Below are 24,374 nucleotides of genomic sequence, written 5' to 3' on the forward strand. Positions count from 1 at the left end.
ATTCGAGTTTTCTATGAAAATGTAACAAAATCCTAATTACCATAAACAGAATTACTTACAAGTTGAATATAAGTAATGTTTTCATAGACATTAAGGCAAAGTGCAGTATATAAAATTGTTCTTCTATATATGGGCTTAAATTATTATCACATGATAAGACTTGGCAATATTTAGTATGTTTTCGGCAACTGTGAACAACTTTGTCTCTCCTTTGAACTGCAAGAGTCATTTGCATGTTAAATCTCATTGAAACTGATCCGAAAGTCATCAAAATACCAATCTGTGGATTCTAATCCAGAGTCTGTGGGACAGATGAGACGGCTGCTGCATGTCTAGCTAACCCTAAAATGACCGTATCTGCATTCTCGGGATAAGAGGCAGAGCTGTCTGACCCCTCAGCACATTTAGCTCTGTCGGAGTCATGGGGGACTGTGTGTTCTTGCCGGGCTGGCAAAGGGCTCCACAGGATCTTGGTAGTGAGACAGTGTCCCACTTACCAAATATGCACCTGACTTTAAAGCTCGATGCTAATCCACAGTGCTTGGCCACGACTATTATTGACGAACAGAAACAAAACCTGCTTTTGCAGAATATGAAATCTGAATATAACAGTATTTTTCAGTACTCTTGGATAAAGGCAGTCTGTGTTTTTAAAATAGAGCTGCAGAAGTGACTACCTACAGTTGTAAAATATAAAAAATGATATGTTCGATCAGAAAAAGAAATCAGTGCCTGGCACATGGGAAGCTACTCATTGAGCACCATCATCATGATGAGGAAAATAGAGGCTGTGTGACTTCTGACTACACAGGTTATGAAAACAGAAGAATACCCTTTGTCAAACCAAGCTTGCCTAGGGGGCCTTGTACTCACAAGGGAACAAGCTTTCAAAATACCAGTTTCCTACAGTCCATGAGAAAGACATGGTCGTTCGCACCAGAATGCTAATTGTCGTGATACAGTACAACATGCATAACAATACGGTGTCTTCAAACAGAAGTTCCTCCTTCTCCAATTCAGGAGTAAGTCAGAGCATAAATATTGTTTGTGTAACTTTAGAAACTGATTCCCTTTGGCAAGTAGATTTGAATTATTTTGCAGAGTGGAGGTTACTGATATTTCTGGCATTCTTGCTCAAAAAGGTCAATATATGTGTGTAACATAAGTGTAAAAAAGTCTTTTTCAACCTCTTTGTGTTTCGTAGTAGCGTTTGCTACATAAAGAAGTGTTTCTTATCTCTAGGCATAGGACCAAGTTCATGTCTGCTGTGAAGTCAAAGCACTAGAAATGATTAAAGTTCTTATTCTAGATTGGTCTTTCTGCAGGAAGTACCACAGCCTCTCTCTCCACTGTTATCAAGGGACTGTGGGAGAAAGCTTTAGCTCCAATGGTTAACCGTATCCTCTTCCCCAGTTCGCGCCGACAATGCCGGGAGACGCCACTTAGGCCAAGGAACGCCAGGAGGGTTACAGGAACAAACATGTCAAAAGCAGTCTTTTTTAATCCTACTTGATTTAGAATTTTCTTGGCATATAATTCATAACAGCTGCCATCTCGGGTGTATTTCAAAAGCTTGGTTGGGGCTTGATCACCCATTCTGCTTGAGGGTTGACATGATACACATCCAAAATGTAAGCGTCCGGGTCCAAGCAGTGCTGTCCTGACAGAGAGAAAATCAGAGAGTGTTTATGACAGCGAGCACTACTGTGTGTGTGTGTCTGTGCATGCATGTCTGTGAGGTCTGAACAAGGCGGTGTAGTTCTCTCAGCCAGGGGGAACTACGGTAAGTGCCTTCCTCATTGGTGATAGAGTTCAGCGCTTTAGTTATTAAATACTTCCGTACCTTTACCGATCACTTGACAAGCGATCAAAGTATATAATGAGAAAATATTTGGATGGCGAACACCACAGTGTCCTTACACAGATCTGGAGGGTAGAGCCTATTACTGCAATCGCGTGTGCCACATCTTCATACAACTGGCGGCACCGAGGTTTGTTTACACCTGCGGCACCATGAATACGTGAGTGGTGCGTATGCTATAACATCACGGCAGCCACTATGTCACCAGGCATTAGGGATTCTTCTGCTCCACTGTGATCTTATTGGACCACCGTGATACATGTGATCTGTTGTTGACCAAAAGCATGACTGTAGCCACATTTCAAAGATTCTTAGCAAAGCCTTCCTGCCTTCTTTCCTTCCTTTCTTTCTGACTGTTCAGTACTTCAAATAAGTGCCATATGAAATTGTGGGGAAAAGACATACCAACCACAGGCAAATTGTTCCCTAGACTCACCACATCTATTAGAAAAAATATGGGAAAGACTTGTTTCAGGTGTAAACTGATCATTTATATAATAATACATGTCCTTTAATGGTTTTACAGATAGTAACTTCACCATGAATAGAAAAGATTAAAAGTTCACTTTCATTTCTTTCCTATGGCTGCAATGCCCACAGGCATAAAATATGGAAATAGCAAGATCATTCCATGTAGAAAAATTTTATATACAATGCGTTTGAAATGTATGTTAAATTCTCAAACAAAACCACCAAGATCTGACTGCTTGCTTGATTCATTCATTTATCAAATATTTATTGAGGGTTATTATGTTCCAGGACCTATTCCAGGGGCTGGGACTACAGCAATGCATCAGACAGTCAAAAATACTTGCCCTGTGTGCTTCCATTCTACAAGTTGTAAAGGCAACCATCAAATAAGCAGGTGTAACATAAAGCAAGTCTGGTAATAAAAGAACATTAGAGAACAACAAAGCTGGGAAGGAACATGGATAGTATATAATCCAAGAAGGTCTCATTGAGAAGGTGATACTCTCCAAGACCTGAATGAGGCAAGGGAGTGAGAAATGGACAATTTGTGAGAGTGTTCTGCAAAGGTCCAAGGCAGAATGCGCCCAGGGACTAAATGCAAAAGGTTGGTGTTGAGGGAAAGTCTGGTTATAAATGTGAGAGGCATCAGCATACACATGTATTCGAAGCAATGAGATGAATTGAGCTCCCTAAGGAAGTTAAGTGTAGACAGAGAAGAGTTGGAAGGACTGAGCCCCACAGCTCTCCAGTCTTAAGAGGCTGAGAGGATGAGAGGTAACAGGCAAAAGAGACTCATGAGGAGTAGCCGGTGTAGTGGGAAGAAAGCCAGAAGCTCAGGTTGTCCTTGAGAACAGGTGAAGAAAGTGTTTTTCAAAGAAGGAAAAGATCAACTCATGTAGTTATAAAGACAGACTGAATTGGTGGATTTCACAACATAAGAGTTCTCTAGTGACCTAGACAAGAGAGCAATTTTGATCAAGTGTTGAAAGGTAAAGCTTGACTTGAGAGGTTTCACGAGACAAGGAGAGGAAGACATTGGAATACAGACAACTGATTCAAGGAGTTAATGCTGTAAAGCAGAACAAAAATGGGAGTTGACTTGAAGGGGTCAAGAGAGAATTTTGTAAAGATGAGAGACATTACCAGAACTGTTATGCAGATAGAAGTGATGCAGTTGGAGAGAAACGCTGATGCTACAAGAGGGGAATAACATCAAGTTAGGGGGCACATGAAGTGAGACGTGAGTGGAGGCGCTGGTCTTCAACAGCACAGGTATTTCCTCTGGACTGTGAAGAAGACGGAGCAGAAGATATGGACGCAGAAGAAACTAGAGGGAATTGTCCTGGATTCCCTTTCCCCTCTCAGGGAAGGATAAACTTGGGCTACGAGTGAAAACAGGGAGCTAAACAAAAAGGGTGTCATGATTTTGCAAGTTCCATGATGTTCTTCTCTTTGTTTTTCATGAATCCCCAGGAAGAGATTTTCCAACTTTGAGTCACACTTAAAAGACCCCCAAATCTACTCCATATCAAGTAAAATATTCACATTTAAATTTTGAAAGTGTTTTAGGAAAATCACATTGCTCTTACATGAGATTAAAAAATCAGAAACTTCCTGATTTTGAGTTTATATATAAGAAACTTGCAAAATATACTTTTATAGTAATAGCATTACATTTCTTTTAAAGTAATCAAAGAATCCAGGGGAAAAATTGTTAAAGAATCCTTACCTATATTTCCTCCAATTTCATATAACCTTTGGTTTTGAATTTTAATGCATTCTGAAGAACCATGACTGAAAAACAGGAGAAAGCAATATAATTTTAACCCTTTCACAACCTGAGGTAAATCTGTAGATTAAATAACCATGCAATAAACAATTCATTCTGCCTTAAGTGAAATACACCCCACGAATCATTATAACTGAAGTTATGTAAAAAATTTGTTTTGTTTGTTTCACACAGATAAGCATCTGAGGCACAGGGAGGACGGGAATTTTCCAAACCGAGATGGATGCCATGAGGCTCCACAGAACCCCAGAGCCTGTCTCACCCACACCTGTCAGCTCCATGTGAGAGGTAACTGCTACTGTGACATATCAAGGCTGGCCAAGGAGCAGCTGGATGTTTAATATTGCCTTGTCATCGGTCACAGTACTGTCAGTTCAAAAGAAGTCAGGTTTCATTTCCACATTTGCCAAAATTGAATGTGATTCTCTCCTTAGCCCATGTCACATTTCTAAGCTCGACTAATTAATGCTTTGCTGGCTGTCTAACACTGGTCTCACTGCACGTCTTCGCCCCGTAACAAAAGCAAGTCAGAGGAGATGAATGCGCAGGTTAATTTTTCTGCCCCGGACTAGAATGCTGGGGCGGGAGAGTCTGGAAAGACCATTTCTGATCTCTACCCCACTTCAGGAATATGTTTCAGCTTGGTTTTTTCAAAAAGATAGTTCTTACTCTCTATTGTGAGGAAGAATATGTACATTCTCCTTTGTTTAAAAACTTATTGAAATAATTATAAATTTGCATGTATTTGTAAGAATACAAACAGATCCTGTGTTCCCTTTACCCAGTTTCCTCTAATAGGAAAATCTTAAAACACTAGTGCAACATCACAACCAGAATGCTGATAATGACTCACGTTAATATAGACCATTCCCGTCACAAGAACCCTCCTTTCCCTTTCATGGCTACACCCACCCCACCCCCATCCCTACCCATACCCCCACCCTTTATCCCTCTATTCTACATTCTATAAGTCTGTCATTTCAAAATGTTATGTAAATAGAAACATACAGTAGGGAACTATTTGAATTAGCTTTCTTTCAATTAGCATAAATCCCTGAGATTCCCAACCTACTGAATTTGTATTGCTGAGTAGCAAATTTAGCCATTTACCTGTTAAAGGATATCTGGGCTTTTTCCAGTTTCTGATTATTATAAATAGAGCTGCTATAAGCATCTGTGCACTGCATTTTGTGGGAACGCAGTCTTAATTTCTTTGGGATAAATGCTCAGGAGTGTGAATGCTGGGTTCACATGGTAATCGCACATTTAGTTTATAAGAAACTATCAAACGGTTTTACAGAATGACTGTACCATTTTACATTCCCATCAGCAATGTACGAGTGATCGAGTTTCTCTATGTCTTGGACACTATTTGGTACAGACACAATTTTTTATTTTAGTCATTCTCTTAATTAGGAGTCTAATGATAAAAGATACTGAACATTTTCTCATGTGCATATTTGCCATCTGTACATCCTCTGGTGAAATGTTTGTTCATTTCTTTTGCCCATTTTCAGAGTAGATTGTTTTAAAAAAAGATTTTATTTATTTACTTTTAGAGAGAGTGGAAGGGAGGAAGAAAGAGAGGGAGAGAAACATTGACCGATTGCCTCTTGTACGTACCCAACACGGGACTGAAGCTGCAACCCAGGCACGCGCCCTGACAGGGAATCAAACCAGCGACCTTTCTCTCTGATGGACAACGCCTAACCAAGAACTGAGCCGCACGGGTCAGGGGCTAGATCATTTTGTTTGTTTGTTTGTCTGATTTTTGGTTTTTACTGTTGAGTTTTGAGTGTTCTTTACGTATTCTAGATATTAGACCTTTGTTTAATATGTGGTTTGTAAATATATTCTTTGAGTCTTTAGCTTGTCTTTTCATTCTTTTTTATGGGATCTTTCAGTACCTATTTTAATTCTGATGAGGTCCAATTTGTAAATTTTTATCTCTTATGGATTTTGGTTTCAGTGTTAAGTCTAAGAATACTTCACTAGCCTTATACCACAAAGGTTTGTCATAAGTAATTTTCTAAAAGTTTTATTTTTTACATTTAACTCTGTTTCCCATCTTGGGTTAATTTTTGTATAAGATGTGAGGTTTAGATCAAGGGTCATTTTTTTTGGCTCATGGATGTCCAAAATTTTCTTTCTACAAATGTTATACATGAGCCTATGAGACGACTTTGTTAACACCTGTAACTAAAAGTCGGACGGATGCCCAGATGCCTGGAACGGAACGTCAAGCCCCTCTATCGCTGCGCAGTACTAACATTTATAGAGTTTTGGGTGCTGGGCCAGCGGCAGAGACAAGTAAATGTTTGGGGTTCCTGTGGCCTCTGTCTACTCTTCCCTTTTTATGTAAGCTTTATATGTGTATATATATACAGTATAAAAGATATAAAAACTGCACACACCATGTGAGCAGCCCCGATTTCTAAAACAGGAGCTCTGCAGAAGTCCCTGTCATGCCTTCTGAGTCACTAAAACCCTCACAGAAAACCACCATCCTGGTTTCTAACAGGATAGATTACTTTTATTGGCTACTCCTGTTTTTCTTTTAATTGAACATTTTATTGAGGTAATTGTTGATTTACGTGTATTTGTAAGAAATAATGCAGAGAGATTATCCTTTGCCCAGTTTTCCCCAGGGGTAAGATTTTACCAAACTATGGTATAATGTTACAATCAGGATATGGACATCAGTACAATCCACCCATCTTATTCAGATTTATCACTTTAATTGTACTCTGTTGTGTGTAGGTAAGTTCAGGGTAGTTATGTAGAGGTTCCTTTATCGACCACCACAGTCCAGACATCAATGCCAATACCTCAAAGGTGCTTGTGTTGCCCTTTTATAACCGCACCGATCTCCACCCTCCCCTCAAAATGAGACCTCCCCAACCACTGGTATCCATTCATCTATCTTCCATTTCTAATTTTTTTTTTAATTTCAAAAACATTATATAAATGGAGTCTTGCAGTATATAACTTTTTGCAACTGGCTTTTATTTTTTGCTCAACACGGACGCTCCTTTTTGAGGACATCAGAGTAAGGACACTAGAGGCCGTCAGACTGTACCTGCTCTCTAATGGACAGATTTACACTAGTGCTTCTCACCTTTTAAAACTCTTAGGGAAAATGTTTATCCTTGAATAGGCATGCCTAGCCAAAAATGATTATTTATGCTCTTTAAAGGCAATTAATGGCTGATATGCAAAAATTTTTTTTGTAAATATCATTCTGATCCCAAAGTTTATTGGTAGTATATTTTGTACATTTTAAGGAAAGCAACAGCTGTGATGTTCACTTAACTACATAAACTTTATCTGACATTGGCATGTTACAGGCCACTGGAGCCTGAAATAATGATACTCCTGGAAAGCTATCAAGAGATCTTCAAAACTAACTTCCTATAATTTTATTCTAATAAAAGTAAAACTCATTGAGTAAATGAAAACATCAAGACAGAAGAGGATTCTTATTAAGAATCACGGGTGGGAGGTGGGGATGGCTGGGGTGGGAGGAGTTGTGTGGGGAAAATGGAGACAACTGTACTTGAACAACAGTAAAAAGAAAAAAAAAAGAAAAAAAAATCCCATTAGTAATCTTACACAAAAATCAACTCAAAGTGGATTAAGACTTAAGCTCAAGACCTAAAAACCATAAAACTCCTAGAAGTAAATATAAGCAGTAAACTCTTTGACATTGGTATTGGCAATGATTTTTTGACCCTGACACTGAAATCCAAGGCAACGAATGCAAAAATAAACAAGTGGGACTATGTTTATCAAACTAAAAAGATTCTGCATAGCCAAGGAAACCATCAAAAAATAAAAAGGCAACCCATGGAATGGAAGATTATATTTGCAAATCATATATCTGATAACAGGTTAATATCCAAAATACATAAAGAACTCGTACAACTCAATAGCAAAAAAACAATTTCATGAAAAAGTGAGCAGAAGATCTGAACAGACATTTTTCCAAAAAAAGACATACAAATAGCCAACAGGTACATGAGGAGATACTCAATGTCACTAATTATCAGGGAAATGCAAATCAAAACCACAATCAGATATAACCACAGACCTGCTAGAATGGCTATTGGCAAAAAGACAAAAAAAAATGTTGTCAATGTTATGAAGAAAAAAGGACCTTTGTGCACTGCTGATGGGAATATACATTGGTTCAGTCAAAAGACAAAGCAGTATGGAGGGGCTTCAAAAAATTAAAAATGGAACTACCATATGATCCATACTTTCGGGTATTTATCCAAAGGAAACAAAAACACTAAGTTGAAAAGATATATGTATTTTCATGTTCATTTCAGCATTATTTACAATAGCCAAGATTTGGAAACAACCTAAGTGTTCACTGATGGATAAATGGATAAAGAAAATGTGAAATACATAATGGAATATTATTCAAGCATCAAAAATGATATCCTGCTATTTGCAATAACATGGATAGAGCTTGAAGGCATTATGCTAAGTGAAATAAGTCATATAGAGAAAGACAAACACCAATGATCTCAGTTAAATGAGGAATCTAAAAAGAGAAGAAAACAAAACAAACACAAAAACTAATCTCACAGATACAGAGAAAAGATTGATAGTTGCTGAAGTAAGGAGGTAGGGGAAATGGGTGAAGGGGGTCTAGAGGAACAAACTTCCAGTTAAAAAATAAGTCAGTCTTGGTGAAATAAAGTCCATTACAATGATTACATTTACTAATACTATATTGCATATTTAAAAGTTGCTAAGAGAGTAGATATTAAAAGTTCTCATCACAAGAAAAAAAGTTGTAACTATATATGGTGACAAATGTTAACTAGACACTGTGGTGATCATTGTGCAGTATATACAAATATCAAGTTATTAACACCAATTCAAAAGAATTTATGTACCTCCGTGTTCATAGCAGCGCTACTTACAATAGCCCAGATTGGGGAACAGCCTACGTTCCCATCAGTAGATGAGTGGTTAAAAAAACTGTGGTTCATCTACACAATGGAATACTATGCAGCAGAAAGAAAGAAGGCATTCCTACCTTTTATGACATCATGGATGGAATTGGAGACTATCATGCTAAGTGAAATTAGCAATCAGTGAAAGACAAATACTATATGGTCTCACTTATAAGAGGAATCTAATGAACAAAATAATGAGCAAAACAGAATCAGAGGCCTAGAAACATGGAATAAACTAACAGTGGTAAGAGGGGAGGAGGAAGGTGGGGACTGGTTGAAAGGTGGAAGGATTAGTCAAAGAACATGTATGAAGGACCCATGGACATGGACAACAGTGTGGGGATTCACGACAGAAGTGGGGATGGGCTGGGTGAAGGGGGACAAAAGGGAAAATTGGGACAACTGTAACAGCATAAACAGTAAAATATTTAAAAAAACCAAATATCAAGTTATTCTGTTATATACCAGAAATGAGTATGTTATATATCAACTATATTTCAATTTAAAAAATAAAAGAAAGAATCCCACTTGTAGAAATTCCTTAAAAAATACAAAACTTCTGTTATTGACAATTCTTTAGTTTACTAACTTCTTACTGTACATTTCACTCTTCATCTATTGGTAAAGCCTGCAAAGCAACAGGCTCTAATTTTTCAAAGAGGCCAAATTTGTAAACTCCTGGAAAGTTACTCATCTGATAAAAGTTCATCATCTTTGTAGAGAGACCTTTAGCCTTTTACTCACCTGTTCTCATACTGAAATTTTGCCAGTATGTCTTTGGCTGTGGTTTGGCTATTGAGTTGAATGGCCATGGACACCTTCGAGAGCAGCGGAGCGTGGACTCGAATGACTCCTTCCGGCACATCGGACTGACAGTGAGGAAAAATTCAGCACATTCTGTCAAACTAGGATGGACATCAGTTCAATGACCGTACTTAAGATATATAAAAATCAGTGGCACTCTGAGTTAGGAAAACATGTAAACGTGACTAGGATTTATTCGGAATGAAACACTTCTTTCTTTTTAACAGGAGATTCAACAGAACTTAACCTACGATTTTACTGTCACTACACGCTTACGTCTTATACAATGCTGTAAAAATTAGGAGAGAAGTAGAACTGGGTTATGACAGAAATGTAATGCGATTATTACTATATTTTCGTGAACAATATTCTGAATAAGCCTCTGTAAGCACAATTCTATATTTCAATATATTTTAGGAGTAATCTTTTGAACCATTCAAGGAAAATTAGAAAATACAACTTTTTACATATCCCTTTTCTTTAGTCAACCTGAAGTTAATTCCAGATGGGCAACTGGGACTCGATCCCTCGCAGTGCACTGGCGACACTGTGAGGGGCAGAGCGAGGATGGCCCCAGAAAAGAGGGTCCCTGTGTTCACAGCGCATGACTGGCTTGGGGACTTTTGAGCTCTCATCTAGGCAAGATATTCAAAAAATGTTGCTGTCTAATTAACAGAAATTTGTGTTTTGTCAGGATTGACTGTAAAATTCCTTTGTTTCAAAATTTTGAGTGTTTTAAACTTTAATTCTCTAACTAGAGATGAACAGAAATACATTTGTATTTGTTTGAGGGTCTCGCTACTCCTCAGGTAATCTTTTTAAATCTCTATATTCTCAAAGGGTGGCACTGTTGATGTAGGGTTATGTGAACTGATTCAGTATCTACCCTAGGAGGAATATGTTGTATGTTGCATTGTGTCCCCCACAAAATATATGTGAAAGTCCTAACTCCCAATCCCTGAGAATATGACCTTATTTGGAAACAGGGTCATTGCAGATACAATTAGCTAAGATGAGCTCATACTGGACTAGAGCAGGCCCTGCATCCAATATGACTGGTGTCCTCATAGGAGCAGAAAGACACACATGCACAGGGGGAATGCCACAGAAAGACAGAGGCAGCGCCCGGAATGCACTGGCAAGCTAAGGAGTATCAAGAATTGTTGGCATTACTGAAATCCAGAAATGACGTCAAGAGCAGGTCCTTCTTTCAAAGCCCTCAGATGAAGCCAACCCTGATTCTGGACTTTTAGCCTCTAGAACTATGGGAGAATGAATTTCTATTGTTTTAAGTCACCCAGTTGGTGCTACTTTGTTATGGCAGCACTAGAAAACTAATACAGAGTATTTTGAAGTAGGATCAGTTCTTATAGGACTCTTTTGAGTATCCCCAGAAAGAACCAGAAGAGCGGGGCAGGAAATGTATGTTGGGGATTTCAACTTGGGGTGGGGCAGAGTGCCCCCCAGTTCTCTGTGCCCCCTGGCTACTACGTGGGGGGTTAATAATTAGGAAGGAAAGGAAATTATTTGTTTTCTTACCATTCTTCTTAAAGAGGGCGATTTTTGTAGTACCTTTGAAGTCTTAGGGCTTATAACCTAAATAAAACACATTTAGTTTTTAAGATTAATGTTAGAAAAACAAGCATATGCTGTTGCTGGAAGTATAAAATGGTACAATCTTATGGAAAACATTTTAGAATATTTATCAAGTCATAAAATGTATATGTACTTTGATACAACAATTCCAAATCTACAAATTTATGTTACAAATATACATCTATTTTGAGAAACAACATAAAACAAGTTTATTCACTTGCAAAAATCTTAATAGCAAAATACTGGATACAGTCTAGCGATTCAATAATATGGGATGGTTTAAATAAACTATGATGTGTCTAGGGAATATCATGCAAAAGAAGCAGAGGAGAAGGCTTCGTGGACCTGCGTGGAATAATCACCGTGGTTTCTTGAGTCGGTCACACAAGATGAAGACAGTGTCTCGTGTGCGTTATCATTCATGTAAAAAGGGGGAAGGACATTTACCTGTGTTTCTTTGTATGTGCATGGTGCTTCTCTGGACATATGCACCCCTGCAAGTTCGTGAGCACACACAGCCTGTCATGGGTAACACTATTTGTCTCTGGGAGGGGAAGTGAAGGTGGCCAGTTTTTATCCTATAGTCTTTCTTAACCTTTTGAAATTTGTAACCTATCGATGAACTATTCCAATCAAAGTGGAGAATTAAAAGCATGGTAGAGTAAAATAGAACTGAAGAAATACTGTTTCTTCATCTTTAAGTGTTGCTTTTATGGTACTTATAACTTTTAAATTCTTAGTTCTAATTTATAATCAAAACACTAAAATAATTGATATTCATACGGCATTGTACAATTTACAAAGTGCTTTATACACACAGTATATCAGTGGATGCTAATGAAAACTCTGTGAGATAGATGACATTACTCCCCGACTTCATAATAAAGTTGAAATTCAGATAAAAAGTTTAATTCACTCAGGCTTGTATGGCAAAGCCTGGCCTGACCTCAGTTTCAGCTCTGAACACATAAATTGGATGTTAAAATTTCTCACAGTGAAAAGGGCAGAGTAAGGAGTCCAAAAGTCTGTCCCACAGAAAAGCAGTGAATAAACTGGCAGAAGCTGTCATTATCAGCATTTTCAGAACTCTGGGTACTAAACCAAAGTTTGCAGTCAGGGGAATACTTCAGTCAGGAAAACAGATGAATCTTGGTAAGAACATAAGCTTTGTGGCTTTTTAACTTACACTTTTCCCATCTCTGTTCCCTAGCTGAGCAATAACCTTGGAAATAACAGCCTGCATTCCTGGCACAGGTACCAGAGGATGCAGAAGACCTGTCTGGTGGCTCCCTGGAAGACTGGCTCAAAAGGCTTGCCTTTAGCTTGCCTAGCCTAGAACTCCATCAGTGCTAAATTGGTACAATGTTTAAATATCTATAGGCAAATGTTTTAGTCACTGCTGCCTGATGCAGTGGGTAAGAACTGGGGAAAACAAGAGACTAACTAAGAAGCTTTGGAGGCAAGCCTGGAGATTAAGATACTTTGAGGAAGAAGGGCTCTGAAAAGCTGCGATTCATTACAGAGAACCCGGAAGGCCACCTGCATGTCTGGGGCTGTTCAGAAGAGACCTGAAAAGGACTTCAACTCTCCCCTCTCACTGACGTTCAGGCTCTGTCCAAGCAGGAAGTGAAGGTTCAGGAGTTATAAGCTGCCTGACTGAATGTTAAAGATGTGCCCCGGCAAACACACAGAATTCATCTGCAAAGACTTGGAGGTTTTTTGGTTCCAGCTGTTTAAGAACATCTCTGTCCAAACATTAGCTGACCACTAAGCTAATGGAAGAGAGACTTCAGCTGCCACACGAAACGAAGAATACAGAATTTACAAAATTAGTTCAGCAGCAAAGTTACTAGACCAAGGAACAACAGCTACTGTAGCAGCAACAGCGAACCCGAGGGTAAAGGAAAATCTTACTTTCACATTTGCCACATTATAATGTTCAAAATGTCCATTTTTAATAAAAAATTGAGTCAGGCAAGAAAATATGGCCCATATACAGAAAAAAATTAGTTTCAATAGTTTCAGAAGAAACTCCTTAAAGAAACCTGGACATTATACTTACTAGGAAAAGCCTTCGAATCAGCTATTTTAAATTTGTTTAAAGAACTAATGTAACCCATGGCTATGAAATTAGAAGTCATTAACAGGAGGAATTTTGGAAAATTCACAGATATGTGGAAATTAAACAATAAATAACCAATGGATAAAAAGGGAAACTTGAAAATTCTTTGACATAAACAAAAATGAAATACAACATACTAAAACTTATGGCATGGAAAATTTGTAGATGTAAATGTCTACAATTAAAAAAAATTCTCAAATCAATAATCTAAACTTTTGCCTTAAAAAACTAAAAAATGGAAAACTAAACTCAAAACAAGCCTGAAGAAGAAAATACTAAAAATTAGAGTTTTAATAAGGACCAGAGACTAGAGAAAAATCAATGAAACAAAAGTTGATTCTTCAAGAAGATCGACAAAATTGACAACTTTTTAGTCAGCTGACCAAAAAAAATTCAAATTATTAATCAGGAATATAAGTACAGACATTACTAACAGAATTACCAAACTTACAGAAATAAAAAGGAATGTAAGAGAACACTATGAGTAATTTGCATACCAAGCGTTAACCTAGATGAAACAGACAAAATCCTAAAAACAGAACCAACACTGACTCGAGAAGAAACAGAAAATCTGAACAAAGCCATAACATGTAAAGAGATGGAGTTAGTCATCAAAAATATTTCTACAAATAAAAATCCAGAACCAGATGGTTTCACTAGTAAATTCTACCACACATTTAAAGAATTAACACTAATTATTCTGTAACTCTTCCAAAAAATAGAAAACAGGGAACACGTCCTAACTCATCCTATAAAGCCAGTATTACCCCATTACCAAAGCCAGACAAAGACATGACAGGAAACTAGAGACTAATATCCTTTGTACATGTTAGTGTAGAAATACTAAACAAAGTACTAGCAACCTGTCAAGCAGCATATTAGAAAGGATTATACAACTTGGCCAACTAGTATTTTTTCAAGAATGCAGGGTTAGTTTAACATATAAAAAACAATTAATAAGACATACCATATTAATAGAATGAAGAAAAACCAATTATCCTATCAATAGATGGGAAAAAAGCATTTGAGATAATTTAACATGGTTGCAAGATAAAAACACCCCCCAAAAGTAAGAATAGAAGGGAGTTTCCTCAAAATATAAAGGGAATCTGAAAAACCCACATACATTGTAACATCCTACTTAATGGTAAAAGACTGAAGCTTTCCCCTAAGATAAGAAATGAGATAAAGATGTCTGCTCCTGCCTTCTCGCTTTCCTTTTACTGAAAGTTCTAGTCAGGGCAATTCAGCGAGAAAAATAAACAAAAGCCACCCAGATTGGAAAGGAAGAACGAAAATTATCTCTATTCACAGAAAACATGACCTTGTATATAGAAAACCTCACAGAGTCTATACAAACAAAACTGAACTTTTAGAACTAATAAATGAATTCCGCAAAAATACAAGATACAATACATAAAACTCAGTTGTATTTCCATACTCTAACAATTAACCATCCAAAAATTAATTAAGAAAACAATTTCATTTATAGTAGTATCAAAAAATATTGTGTGATCAAGAAAATACCAGACTTACACACTGAAGATTATAAAACATTAAAAAAATTATACCAACCCTAAATAAAGATGGCTCATTTTCATGGACTGAAAAACTTAATGCTATTAAAATGGCAATACTTCCCAAATAATCTACATAGTCAGTCAACCCCTATCAAAATTCCAAGCACCTTTTTATCTTTTTGCAGGAATGGAAATGTTGATCCTAATATTCATATGGAAATGCATGGAATCCAAAATAACCAAAGTTATTTGAAAAATAAAAAGTTGGAGTACTTACATCTTTCAATTTCAAAACTTAAAAATACAGTAATCAAAACTACATGGTACTGGCATGAGAACAGACATATAGATCAATGCAACGGAATTTTTATTGTGGAAATAAACTTTCATATCTATTATCATCTAATTTTTGACAACAGTGCCAAGACCATTCACTGAAGAAACAACAGTCTTTTCAACAAATGGTGCTGGGATAACTGGATATTCACAGGCAAAGGAATGACCTTGTACCCCTATATCATATTTTATACTAAAAATAACTCAAAATAGAATAAAGGCATAAATATAAAAATTAAAGCTATAAAATTCTTAGAAGAAAACATAGGGTTAAATCTTTGTGATCTTGGATTTGACAAAGGATTCTTAGATGACAAAAACATGATCAACTAAATAAGTGGATAAATGACACTTTTTCACAATTAAAAACCTTTGGGCATCAAAGTACAAAATCAAAAACTGAAATGACAACCCCTACAATGGGAAAATATTTTCAAATTATACATTTGATAGTGGACTTGTATCTACAATATATGAAGAACTTTCACAACATAATAAAAATGAGAATAACCCAAACAAAAAAAAGAAAGGATCTGGGTAGACACTACTCCGAGAAGACAGACAAATAGGCAATAAGCACATGAAAACATGCTCACCCTCATCAGTCATCAGGCAAATACAAATCAAAGCCCCAACAAGATACCCCTTCTTACCCACTAGCTTGTTAGAATGACAAAATTCAGATAATAGTATCAGTAAGGATTTGCAGAAATCTGAATCCTGTACACTGATGGTGCAAATGCAAAATTGGACAGCCTCTTTGGACAACAGTGGCAATTCCTCAGATGACTCAACCTAGGGTCGCCATATGACCCAGCATATACCCAAAGGAGTTGAAAGCACATATCCACACAATAACTCATATATGAGTGTTTATGGCATTGTTCATAGTAACTAAAAGGTGTAACCAACCTAAACGTCCATCAATGGATAAATGGATAAACAATATGTGGTATGTTCATATGATGGAATATTATTCAGCCATAAAAAAGAAGTGCTGATACATACTATAAGTTGAGTTGGATGAACCATAAAAATATGCTAAGTGAAGTAAGTCAGCCACAAAAACCCCACATATTATATGATCTTGATTCACTGAAAGTCCAGAATAGGGAACTCTACAGAGATAGAAAGTAGATTAGTTACTGCTTAGTGCTGGTGGGTGCAAATGGGGTGGGTGGGGTTAGGGGTATGAGGGGCAAAGGGCATGTTTTTTATGAGATGATGAAATATTCTAGAATTGATTGTCTTACTGGCTGCACATATCTGTGAAATACTAAAATCCACTGAATTGTACACTTTAAATGGATGAATTGTATTGTGGATTATATCTCAATAAAGTTTAAAAATAAAATCAAATTTAGGAAAGGAATAAATGAAGTGATAATACATGCTCCAATATGATGAACCTGGAAAACATTATGCTAAGTGAAAGGTGTCAGACACAAAAGGCCATGTATTGTATGACTCCATTTATATGAAGTGTCCAGAATAGGTAAATTCAGAGAGAAAAAGCACAGTAATGCTTTCCAGGGACTATGGGGAGGGAGTAATGAGGAGTGAGTGCTTAACTGGCATGGGGCTTCTCTTGGGAATGATGAAAACCTTAGGGAATTAGATAGTGGTGATAGTTGCATGACATTGTGAATATACTAAAACCAATGAATTCTACATTTTAAAATAGTTAAAATGGTAAATTTTCTATTAGGTGAATTTTTCTCAAAACAAATTCTTTTTTCATATGAATGTGTTGGTCCTACTTGACCTGAAGTCACTTTGCCTGTACCCGGAGAGGGACTACATCATCAGCCATTCATCACTCCAGCAACAAGCCCCTCACTGTCTCGGCGTTCACTACTCCTTTCCCTGGATGAGCTTTCCCGTCCTTTCTCCCTTCAAAATGCTACCCATCCTTCAACAAGGGGCTCAAATGCTATTTCCTCCATGGAGTCGCTCACAAGTTCCCATGTTGGAGAACATCTTTCTCTTGGGCACGGTCCTCACACACTGTGGGCACTACTGATCTTGCACTTAATGCATATTCATAGCTCCTGTACACACTTGTCTCCCACAGTAGGTAATAAATTCATTTAAAGGCAAAGGAAGTTGCAAATCGTCCTCAAGGTCAAATGCTATGCCTGACACTCATAATCACCTTCAAATTAAAATTGAAGCCATAAAGATAATTCTTCTGAAGGCTGTTTCCATGATGCACCTCCACACTAACAATTGTACTAAATGAGAATAGTCCTCAGAATGCAATGGATTTACACAACACCACCTGAGAGTAAGATATTCTTTCAGTATCCAATCCCTAGAGAAGTTTCTCTCTCTGCTTATTAGATATACTGACTATTGGAAGCTTACATCTAGTTCACAGGGACTAAAACATCAACTTTCAGCTTCTGTGAGAACCATTCTATCCTTAAGTACTTCACAGAATAAAACAGTAAATAATCATGAAGGAGATTATTTCAAGAACCCCAACCCCAAAGCACAATAAAATAAGAAGACCACAGTTCTCTGCCATGGACACGTTTCCACAATATTTAGTCACAAGACCGACGCCTTGTGAGGATATAAAATATTTGGTTCCCGGGTACAAGCTGCTTTGCGCCTTGCTCTGAGAAATAGAAGCCTGGGGGGTAACCTTATTCGCACCTTATTCATTGTCATTACCTCTCGTTCTATGGTTTTCCTCCTCAGCAACTTTTTGACACTTGGGAGCTGCTTCTTTAATAACATCGTGGCTTCATTCATTCTTCTGACTTGAGTGATTAAGAAAGATGGGACCTGGAGAAGAAAAATAGCTTGACCAGAAGGAAAACACCTGAATTAAACCTCCCTGGTAGAGTCTGTCTTTAGATATGGTAACTCCTGGCCACTTAGTATTCTAGAACTGTGGCATTTGTCCTTGTAAAAATTAGAAAAAAACTACCAGGACTCATATTTAAAAGGGATGGCATATTCAGGAGCAGCCCTTAAAGAGCGTATAAAGATGCCCCAGGCAACCTGGAATTATATTCTCATATTTCCTCCCTGTGACTGCGGGCATTACTTGCTCATGGAGCCTTCATGTTTCCCGGGTGCTGGCAGACTTCAAAGGAGCATGTCCGTCATCACGCTGTCACTCACCTTCCACAGAATTTTCTGGTAGTTAAGCATTAAGCGGATGATGTGGGCCGCAGTGTTTGCTAACCGCAGTTCTTCATAATCAGAATGTTTGCTTCTGCTGAAGAAAAGGTTTGGTGCCATTACAGTTGAAATGTTCCATATACTCATTCGGTTTTTTGACTCATTGGCAATCACTTTATTAAAGAATGTCATGAGGGCCTAAAAGAGAAGGAGCACTGTGTCACAGTACTGTGACTTATCAGAATGCATCATCGATTGATGCATTTATTTCTATACCCATTTACCGTGCCTCTGGAAAACAGCCAGAATATTGTCAGAAGTACAGAACGGTTAAATGTTGTGGTCCCCTGTACTTGCTTAAAAGTGCTAATGAGAAATGTGGACAGTTGTTATTATATTGGAGTTTATTATATTGGAGTCTCTACAAATAACACTTTGCCTTCCCTTATTTTCTTTTATCCTAAATAAGCTTGACAAATGTTAAAATTAAACAGTAAACTAGGAAGAGAAAATGCATCTCAAAAATGTATTTTTATTGTGAAGAAAGTAATTTTAGAAAACATCCTTAATTTAAAGCATTACTATTACAAACTATTTACTGTTTCCTTGTGAATGGGAAACCCATCTCTTAAATAAATGAGTATCTCATTCCTTAGCACAAATGTAAACACAATTGAAAAAAAATTTAATTTTACTTTTTGGGTATCATTCTTCTGTTGCTTTTCAATTTTGGAATCTTCAGTAGACTGAAGGAAAATGCTTACATGCAGCTGTTAACAATATCAAATAAAAAAAGATTTGAGAAAGCTTAATAAAAAGTTTGGCTAAGCCACCAAAGTGTAAATGCTTATTAGACATTCTGAAATTCACCAAGAGGACCAACACCCTAAAATTTTGGAGATGCTCTTTAACTTCCCAAGTTTGAACTCTGCTACAGTATTTGTAATGAGAAAATGGACAGCACATACTAGTAGTAATAGTTAGCATTCGTCCGAGGGTTTACTGTGAGACAGGCATTATTCTTAGTAAGATATATATAAATGTATGTATACATGTCTCCACTGATTTTCTCATTATTCCAAATCCTGTGAGGCAGGCACTATTATTAAGTTGTATGGGTGGGAAACTAAGGTGGAGAAGGACAGATCGCTTTGTCAAGCATCAGATCATTAAGTGGCAAAGCCAGGATTTGAACTAAGGAAACTGGATTCTTGAGCCAGAGCTCCTGATCTCTATACCACACCAATTTCTATCTTGGTTCCAGTCGAAAGTTTGGATGGGAGGGATGGAGGGAGAGGGGTGGAGAGAGGGGGAGGGAGGGAAAAAGGGAGGGAGGGGAAGAGAGAGAGAGAGAGAGAGAGAGAGAGAGAGAGAGAGAGACAGAGAGACAGAGAGACAGAGAGACAGAGAGACAGATTTTTCACAAATTTCATAATTTTTTGAGGATCTTCTGTTAGAAATATATTGAATTTTGTGATAATTGCTGCACCCTCAGTTATATAAAAGGGTAGTGACATTTTGACCCATATATCTGATACCAGATAAATTTTTGGGGGGATAAAAGATCATTTAGACAGATCCAAAAATTAACTAATAAATTCCAGTGTTTGAAACATTACCAAATTGCATTAGAGAAAGATTCTTACACCATAGCTAACCCCATCCCTGGACTGAGGATATAATGCTGTAATTAACATAGTTGTTTTCACTACGTAGGAGAAAAATCCTCATCAAACTGGCATGTCTGATAAGAGGTGGCACTAAGCATCATATTTGTTTTTAGCTTTATGTTTACTGACCTCAAAATTATTGGCTCCTTGTAACTCATCCTTACCTCATTTCAAAGATCCTTAACACCTATGTACTTACAACAAATTTCCTGTTGTATATAGAATTGCTATGAAAATAGCAAGATAAACTTTGATTTTTACCAAGATACAGCAAAGAAATGAATATGAAATAAAGGGAAGGATATTTGGGATGAAGAACTATGGAACAGGATTCTACCAAATGTTCTCTTGTATATTAATGGAGAAATTATTTTTCTGAGCTTGATTTTCCTAACCCATAAAGTGATAAGATCCTATCAGGTAATCTTTAAAATTCAGGGATTGTAGAATTCTTTAAATTGAATTGAATTCATAAATTTAATTTTAAAGAACGAACATTTTTAAAAAATTTATTTAAATCAGTGATTTCAAATTTTCTCCGCAGGGACACTCATCAGATCTTTGCCACTAGACTGAGGTGGGCAGCTGAGGGTCAACAATTATAGAGCTTTATATTTACAAGTTGTATAATGTTCTTACATTATTCTGACAATATTCCATTTACATCTTCCATTTTTGCTTTTCCTACTCCTAATCCTCGCCTACGCCTGGCACCTGGCAGACACTCAGTATCTCTGACTAGATCGAATGAATGAAACTGCAGTGTTCAAAGAAGACTCCAGGATTCACATTCTCCCCTGTCTTCCAGGAGAACAGCGATGGGAACCTGAAAGGAACAGGGTGCGGCATGCCCAGCTGGCTCAGTGAGCTGCCCTCTCGTTTTTCACTTTTCCACCTGAGCCATTTCCTCCGACCAATATGAGCCAATGACAAACTGTGAGGTCAACACAACATACCTGGGCTGTGTCCCTGTTGGCATCAGGCAGTGCCATGACCATGAGGTGTAAGGCTTGAAACTGTACTTTGATGTGAGGCCCTCCTAACAAGAAAACAGAAATAACCACATGTTTGGAACACCGCTTGCTAACATCTGGCGGCACTGGAGGGCTCCCTGCCTCGCTCGGCGGTAAGGACTCCGTCGTCGTGCCCAACAACATAAGTTAATTTGCTTCCACAGTCTGTCAACCCCCCTTCCACGTCCCATGATGCCATTTGTAGAGGCAGGTAGCCAAGATGATCCTCAAAATAATTCTGGATTTGTACATTTCCCCTTTCAAAGTACTTTTACAGACCTTACTTTACTTTTATGCTACAAACAGGTTTAAAGCTCAATCAAGAGAAAATAAATCTTGCCTCTGTATAAAGCAGCAGTCAAGTATAATTATGAGGACCAGAGGTTCTATAACCAGATTCAAACACTACTTAGTTACTGAGTGGCCTCCAGCAGGCTACTTAACCCCTCGCTGCTTCTGTTTTATCTTTTGCAAAATGTAATTAGTCATTTTACCTACCTCACTGGGCTGTTATAAAAATTAAATGACTTAAAACTTACAATGGATTAAAGACGTAAATGTTAGACCTGGAACCATAAAACTCCTAGGAGAAAACATGGCAGTAATGTCCTTGGCAAAGGTCTTAGTGACGAATTTTTGAATCTGACACCAACATCAAAGAAACAAAAAGAAAAATTAACAAGTAGGAATATATCAAACTAAAGACCATCTGCACAGGAAAGAATACCATCAACAGAATGAAAAGGCAGACAGCTGAATGCAAGATATATTTGCAAATCTTATATCTGATGAGAGGCTAATATCTAAAACATATAAAGAACTCATACAACCCGACAGCAAAAAACCCCAAAGAGTCTAATTTTAAAATGTGCAGAAGAACAGACATCTGAACGTTTTTCCAAAGAAGACAGACAGGTGGCCAACTGGTACATGAAAAGATGCTCACCATCATTAATCATCAGGGAAATAAATGCAAATCAAAGCCACAATGAAATATTACCTCCCGTCTGTTAGAATAGATATTATCAAAAAGGCGAGAAATAACAAGTGTTGGCAGGGACGTGGAGAAAAGGGAACCCTCATACACTGCTGGTGGGAATGTGAATTGCTACAGCCACTAAGGAAAACAGTAAGGAGGTGCCTCAAAAAATTAAAAATAAATTTATCATATGATTCAGCAATTCCACTTTTGGGTATTTATCTGAAGAAAATGAAACACTAACTCAAAAAACATATGCCCCTGAGTGTTTACTGAAGCACTGTTTACAACAGCCAAGATATAGAAACAATTAAGTGTCCATTTATGGATGAATGAAAAAAGAAAATGTGCTATACACACACACAAACACGCACACTGGAATGTCATTCAGCCACAAAACCAAAATGTTGCCATTTGCAATAACACAGATGGCCCTGGAGGGCATTATGCTGAGTGAAACAAGTCAGATAAAGAAAGATTAATACCATCTGGTCTCTCTTATCTGTGGGATCTAAGCATAAAAAAATACCCCTCCAAACCCCCTACCCCTAAAGCCCCACAACCAAGTTCATAGATACAGAGGACAGATTAAAAGAAAAAAAAATGTTACTGAAACCTACTTAAGGCTTTGTGATTTGGACAATTATATAAAATCCATCTGTAAATGCTCAAATTTACTTGAAGTGGGGTGTGAATTATGCCCTACCTTTACAGTTTTTCCTAGGCTGTGACAGTTACAGAAATGGCAAGATTTGGTCACCTGTTGAAGTCTTTGAGGGGACATTTCCCACCAGGAATTTTGCCAAGTGTGGCCCACTCTGCCTTTGCCATTGTGGGTGCTTTGTGTAGCGTGTGCTCTACAGTGCTGTACATTCACTTGGGTGCCACTGAGGAAACGCTTTGGGAGCATCCATATCCCTTGCTGGGCGAGGGACAGCGCTAAGATATCTTCTTCTTTTTTAATGTAGGGATGGATTGTTTTATTTGAATTAGTACTTCATATTCAAATATGGATTCATGAAATCAGAGAGGACACCTTCTTTAAACACCAAGGGAAACAAAAATCAATGAAAAGTGCTTGGATGGAAACACCCCTTTAGCTTCAGAAATGTGGGCTTTATTTCATAACTAAGACTTCCTTCTGACGTTGGACTGCCTCTAAAGCTCATTTGTCTCTTCTTCACGTAGAAGCGTCTCAGGAACTTTCTGTCTCTTTGTTTCCATACCATGCCTGTAGCGTGCACAGGACATGGCGCCTGCATTGCCCCTTCCCGCCCGAAGGGCCTGGTCCCTCAGCTGTCGGCTCTTCCTACAAATGGCTCTCTGCGGTTGCTTTGCCTGAGGTCATGCTGTCCTCTCAGGGGCAGTACACATCCAGTGATGGCCTGAGTCAGAGTAAAAATGCCCAACCTTCTCCCTGAAATGGGAAACGATTCTGAAAGGCCACCAAGCTTCAGAGCTCCGCCCAGGGTTGCAGGAGGTCTGGGCTGAGCCTGCTTCACTGCCCATCCTTACCCTCTGCCCAATTCTGCTTCCTTTCCCCGTCCCTTTAAGACGTGTGGAGCCCAAGCGGACACCCTAATAAACATTCCAACAAACTAATCTTGGTCTTCGATGCTGTTTCCGGACAACCTAACAAAACTTCAATCATGAGCAACTTCTATGGCATATTATCAGAAAAGATGATAACTTTAAATAAGGTAGCTTCTGTAAACAGAGTGCCATTTAAAAAAACAATACAAAGATAAAATGAGTTAGTATGTGTAGAATGTTCCCATCTGTACCTGTAAGTAGTTACCTCTATGTGTGTGTTTGCTCTTGCTATGATTAGTGACACATTCTAGATCTTAAGTGGACCTTTAGGGAAGGTGATCCTAGTTGGATCTCTGGAGAGTGTTGATATTTTATTCCTTGACAATGACAGAAGATGGCGCCAGAGGGCTGGCATTTATACTTGTGTTCTCAATGATGGCTCTTTTCCCTCGTCAGGGAAGGGATATTAGCAATTCCATTAGCAACTGGATAATCCACAACCATCTGTGCTGAAAAATGTATTTGCTACAGCATCCAGGTTTTGCTTTGTCTCTCTGTAGTTTCCTCAAAATGGT

General features: G+C 37.9%; 1 protein-coding gene across 2 annotated transcripts in view; it reads right to left on the reverse strand.

Annotated features, from left to right (window-relative positions):
* Positions 1 to 381: 381 nt before the first annotated feature.
* The window catches only part of ARHGAP28 (Rho GTPase activating protein 28), a 205,399-nt gene continuing 181,406 nt past the window's right edge, over positions 382 to 24,374 (reverse strand). For both annotated transcript variants that reach the window (XM_045187954.3, XM_045187955.3), the window contains exons 13-19: positions 21,231 to 21,313; positions 18,605 to 18,802; positions 18,149 to 18,262; positions 11,435 to 11,491; positions 9,836 to 9,960; positions 4,062 to 4,126; positions 382 to 1,660 (exon numbers count right to left, since the gene is read on the reverse strand). In XM_045187954.3, coding sequence (XP_045043889.2) covers positions 1,566 to 1,660; positions 4,062 to 4,126; positions 9,836 to 9,960; positions 11,435 to 11,491; positions 18,149 to 18,262; positions 18,605 to 18,802; positions 21,231 to 21,313 — 737 coding nt within the window. In that variant the 3' untranslated portion in view covers positions 382 to 1,565. The remainder of the gene's footprint in view (positions 1,661 to 4,061; positions 4,127 to 9,835; positions 9,961 to 11,434; positions 11,492 to 18,148; positions 18,263 to 18,604; positions 18,803 to 21,230; positions 21,314 to 24,374) is intronic.

The sequence above is a fragment of the Desmodus rotundus genome, chromosome 10 (genome assembly GCF_022682495.2).
Source record: "Desmodus rotundus isolate HL8 chromosome 10, HLdesRot8A.1, whole genome shotgun sequence".
Classification (NCBI taxonomy): domain Eukaryota; kingdom Metazoa; phylum Chordata; class Mammalia; order Chiroptera; family Phyllostomidae; genus Desmodus; species Desmodus rotundus.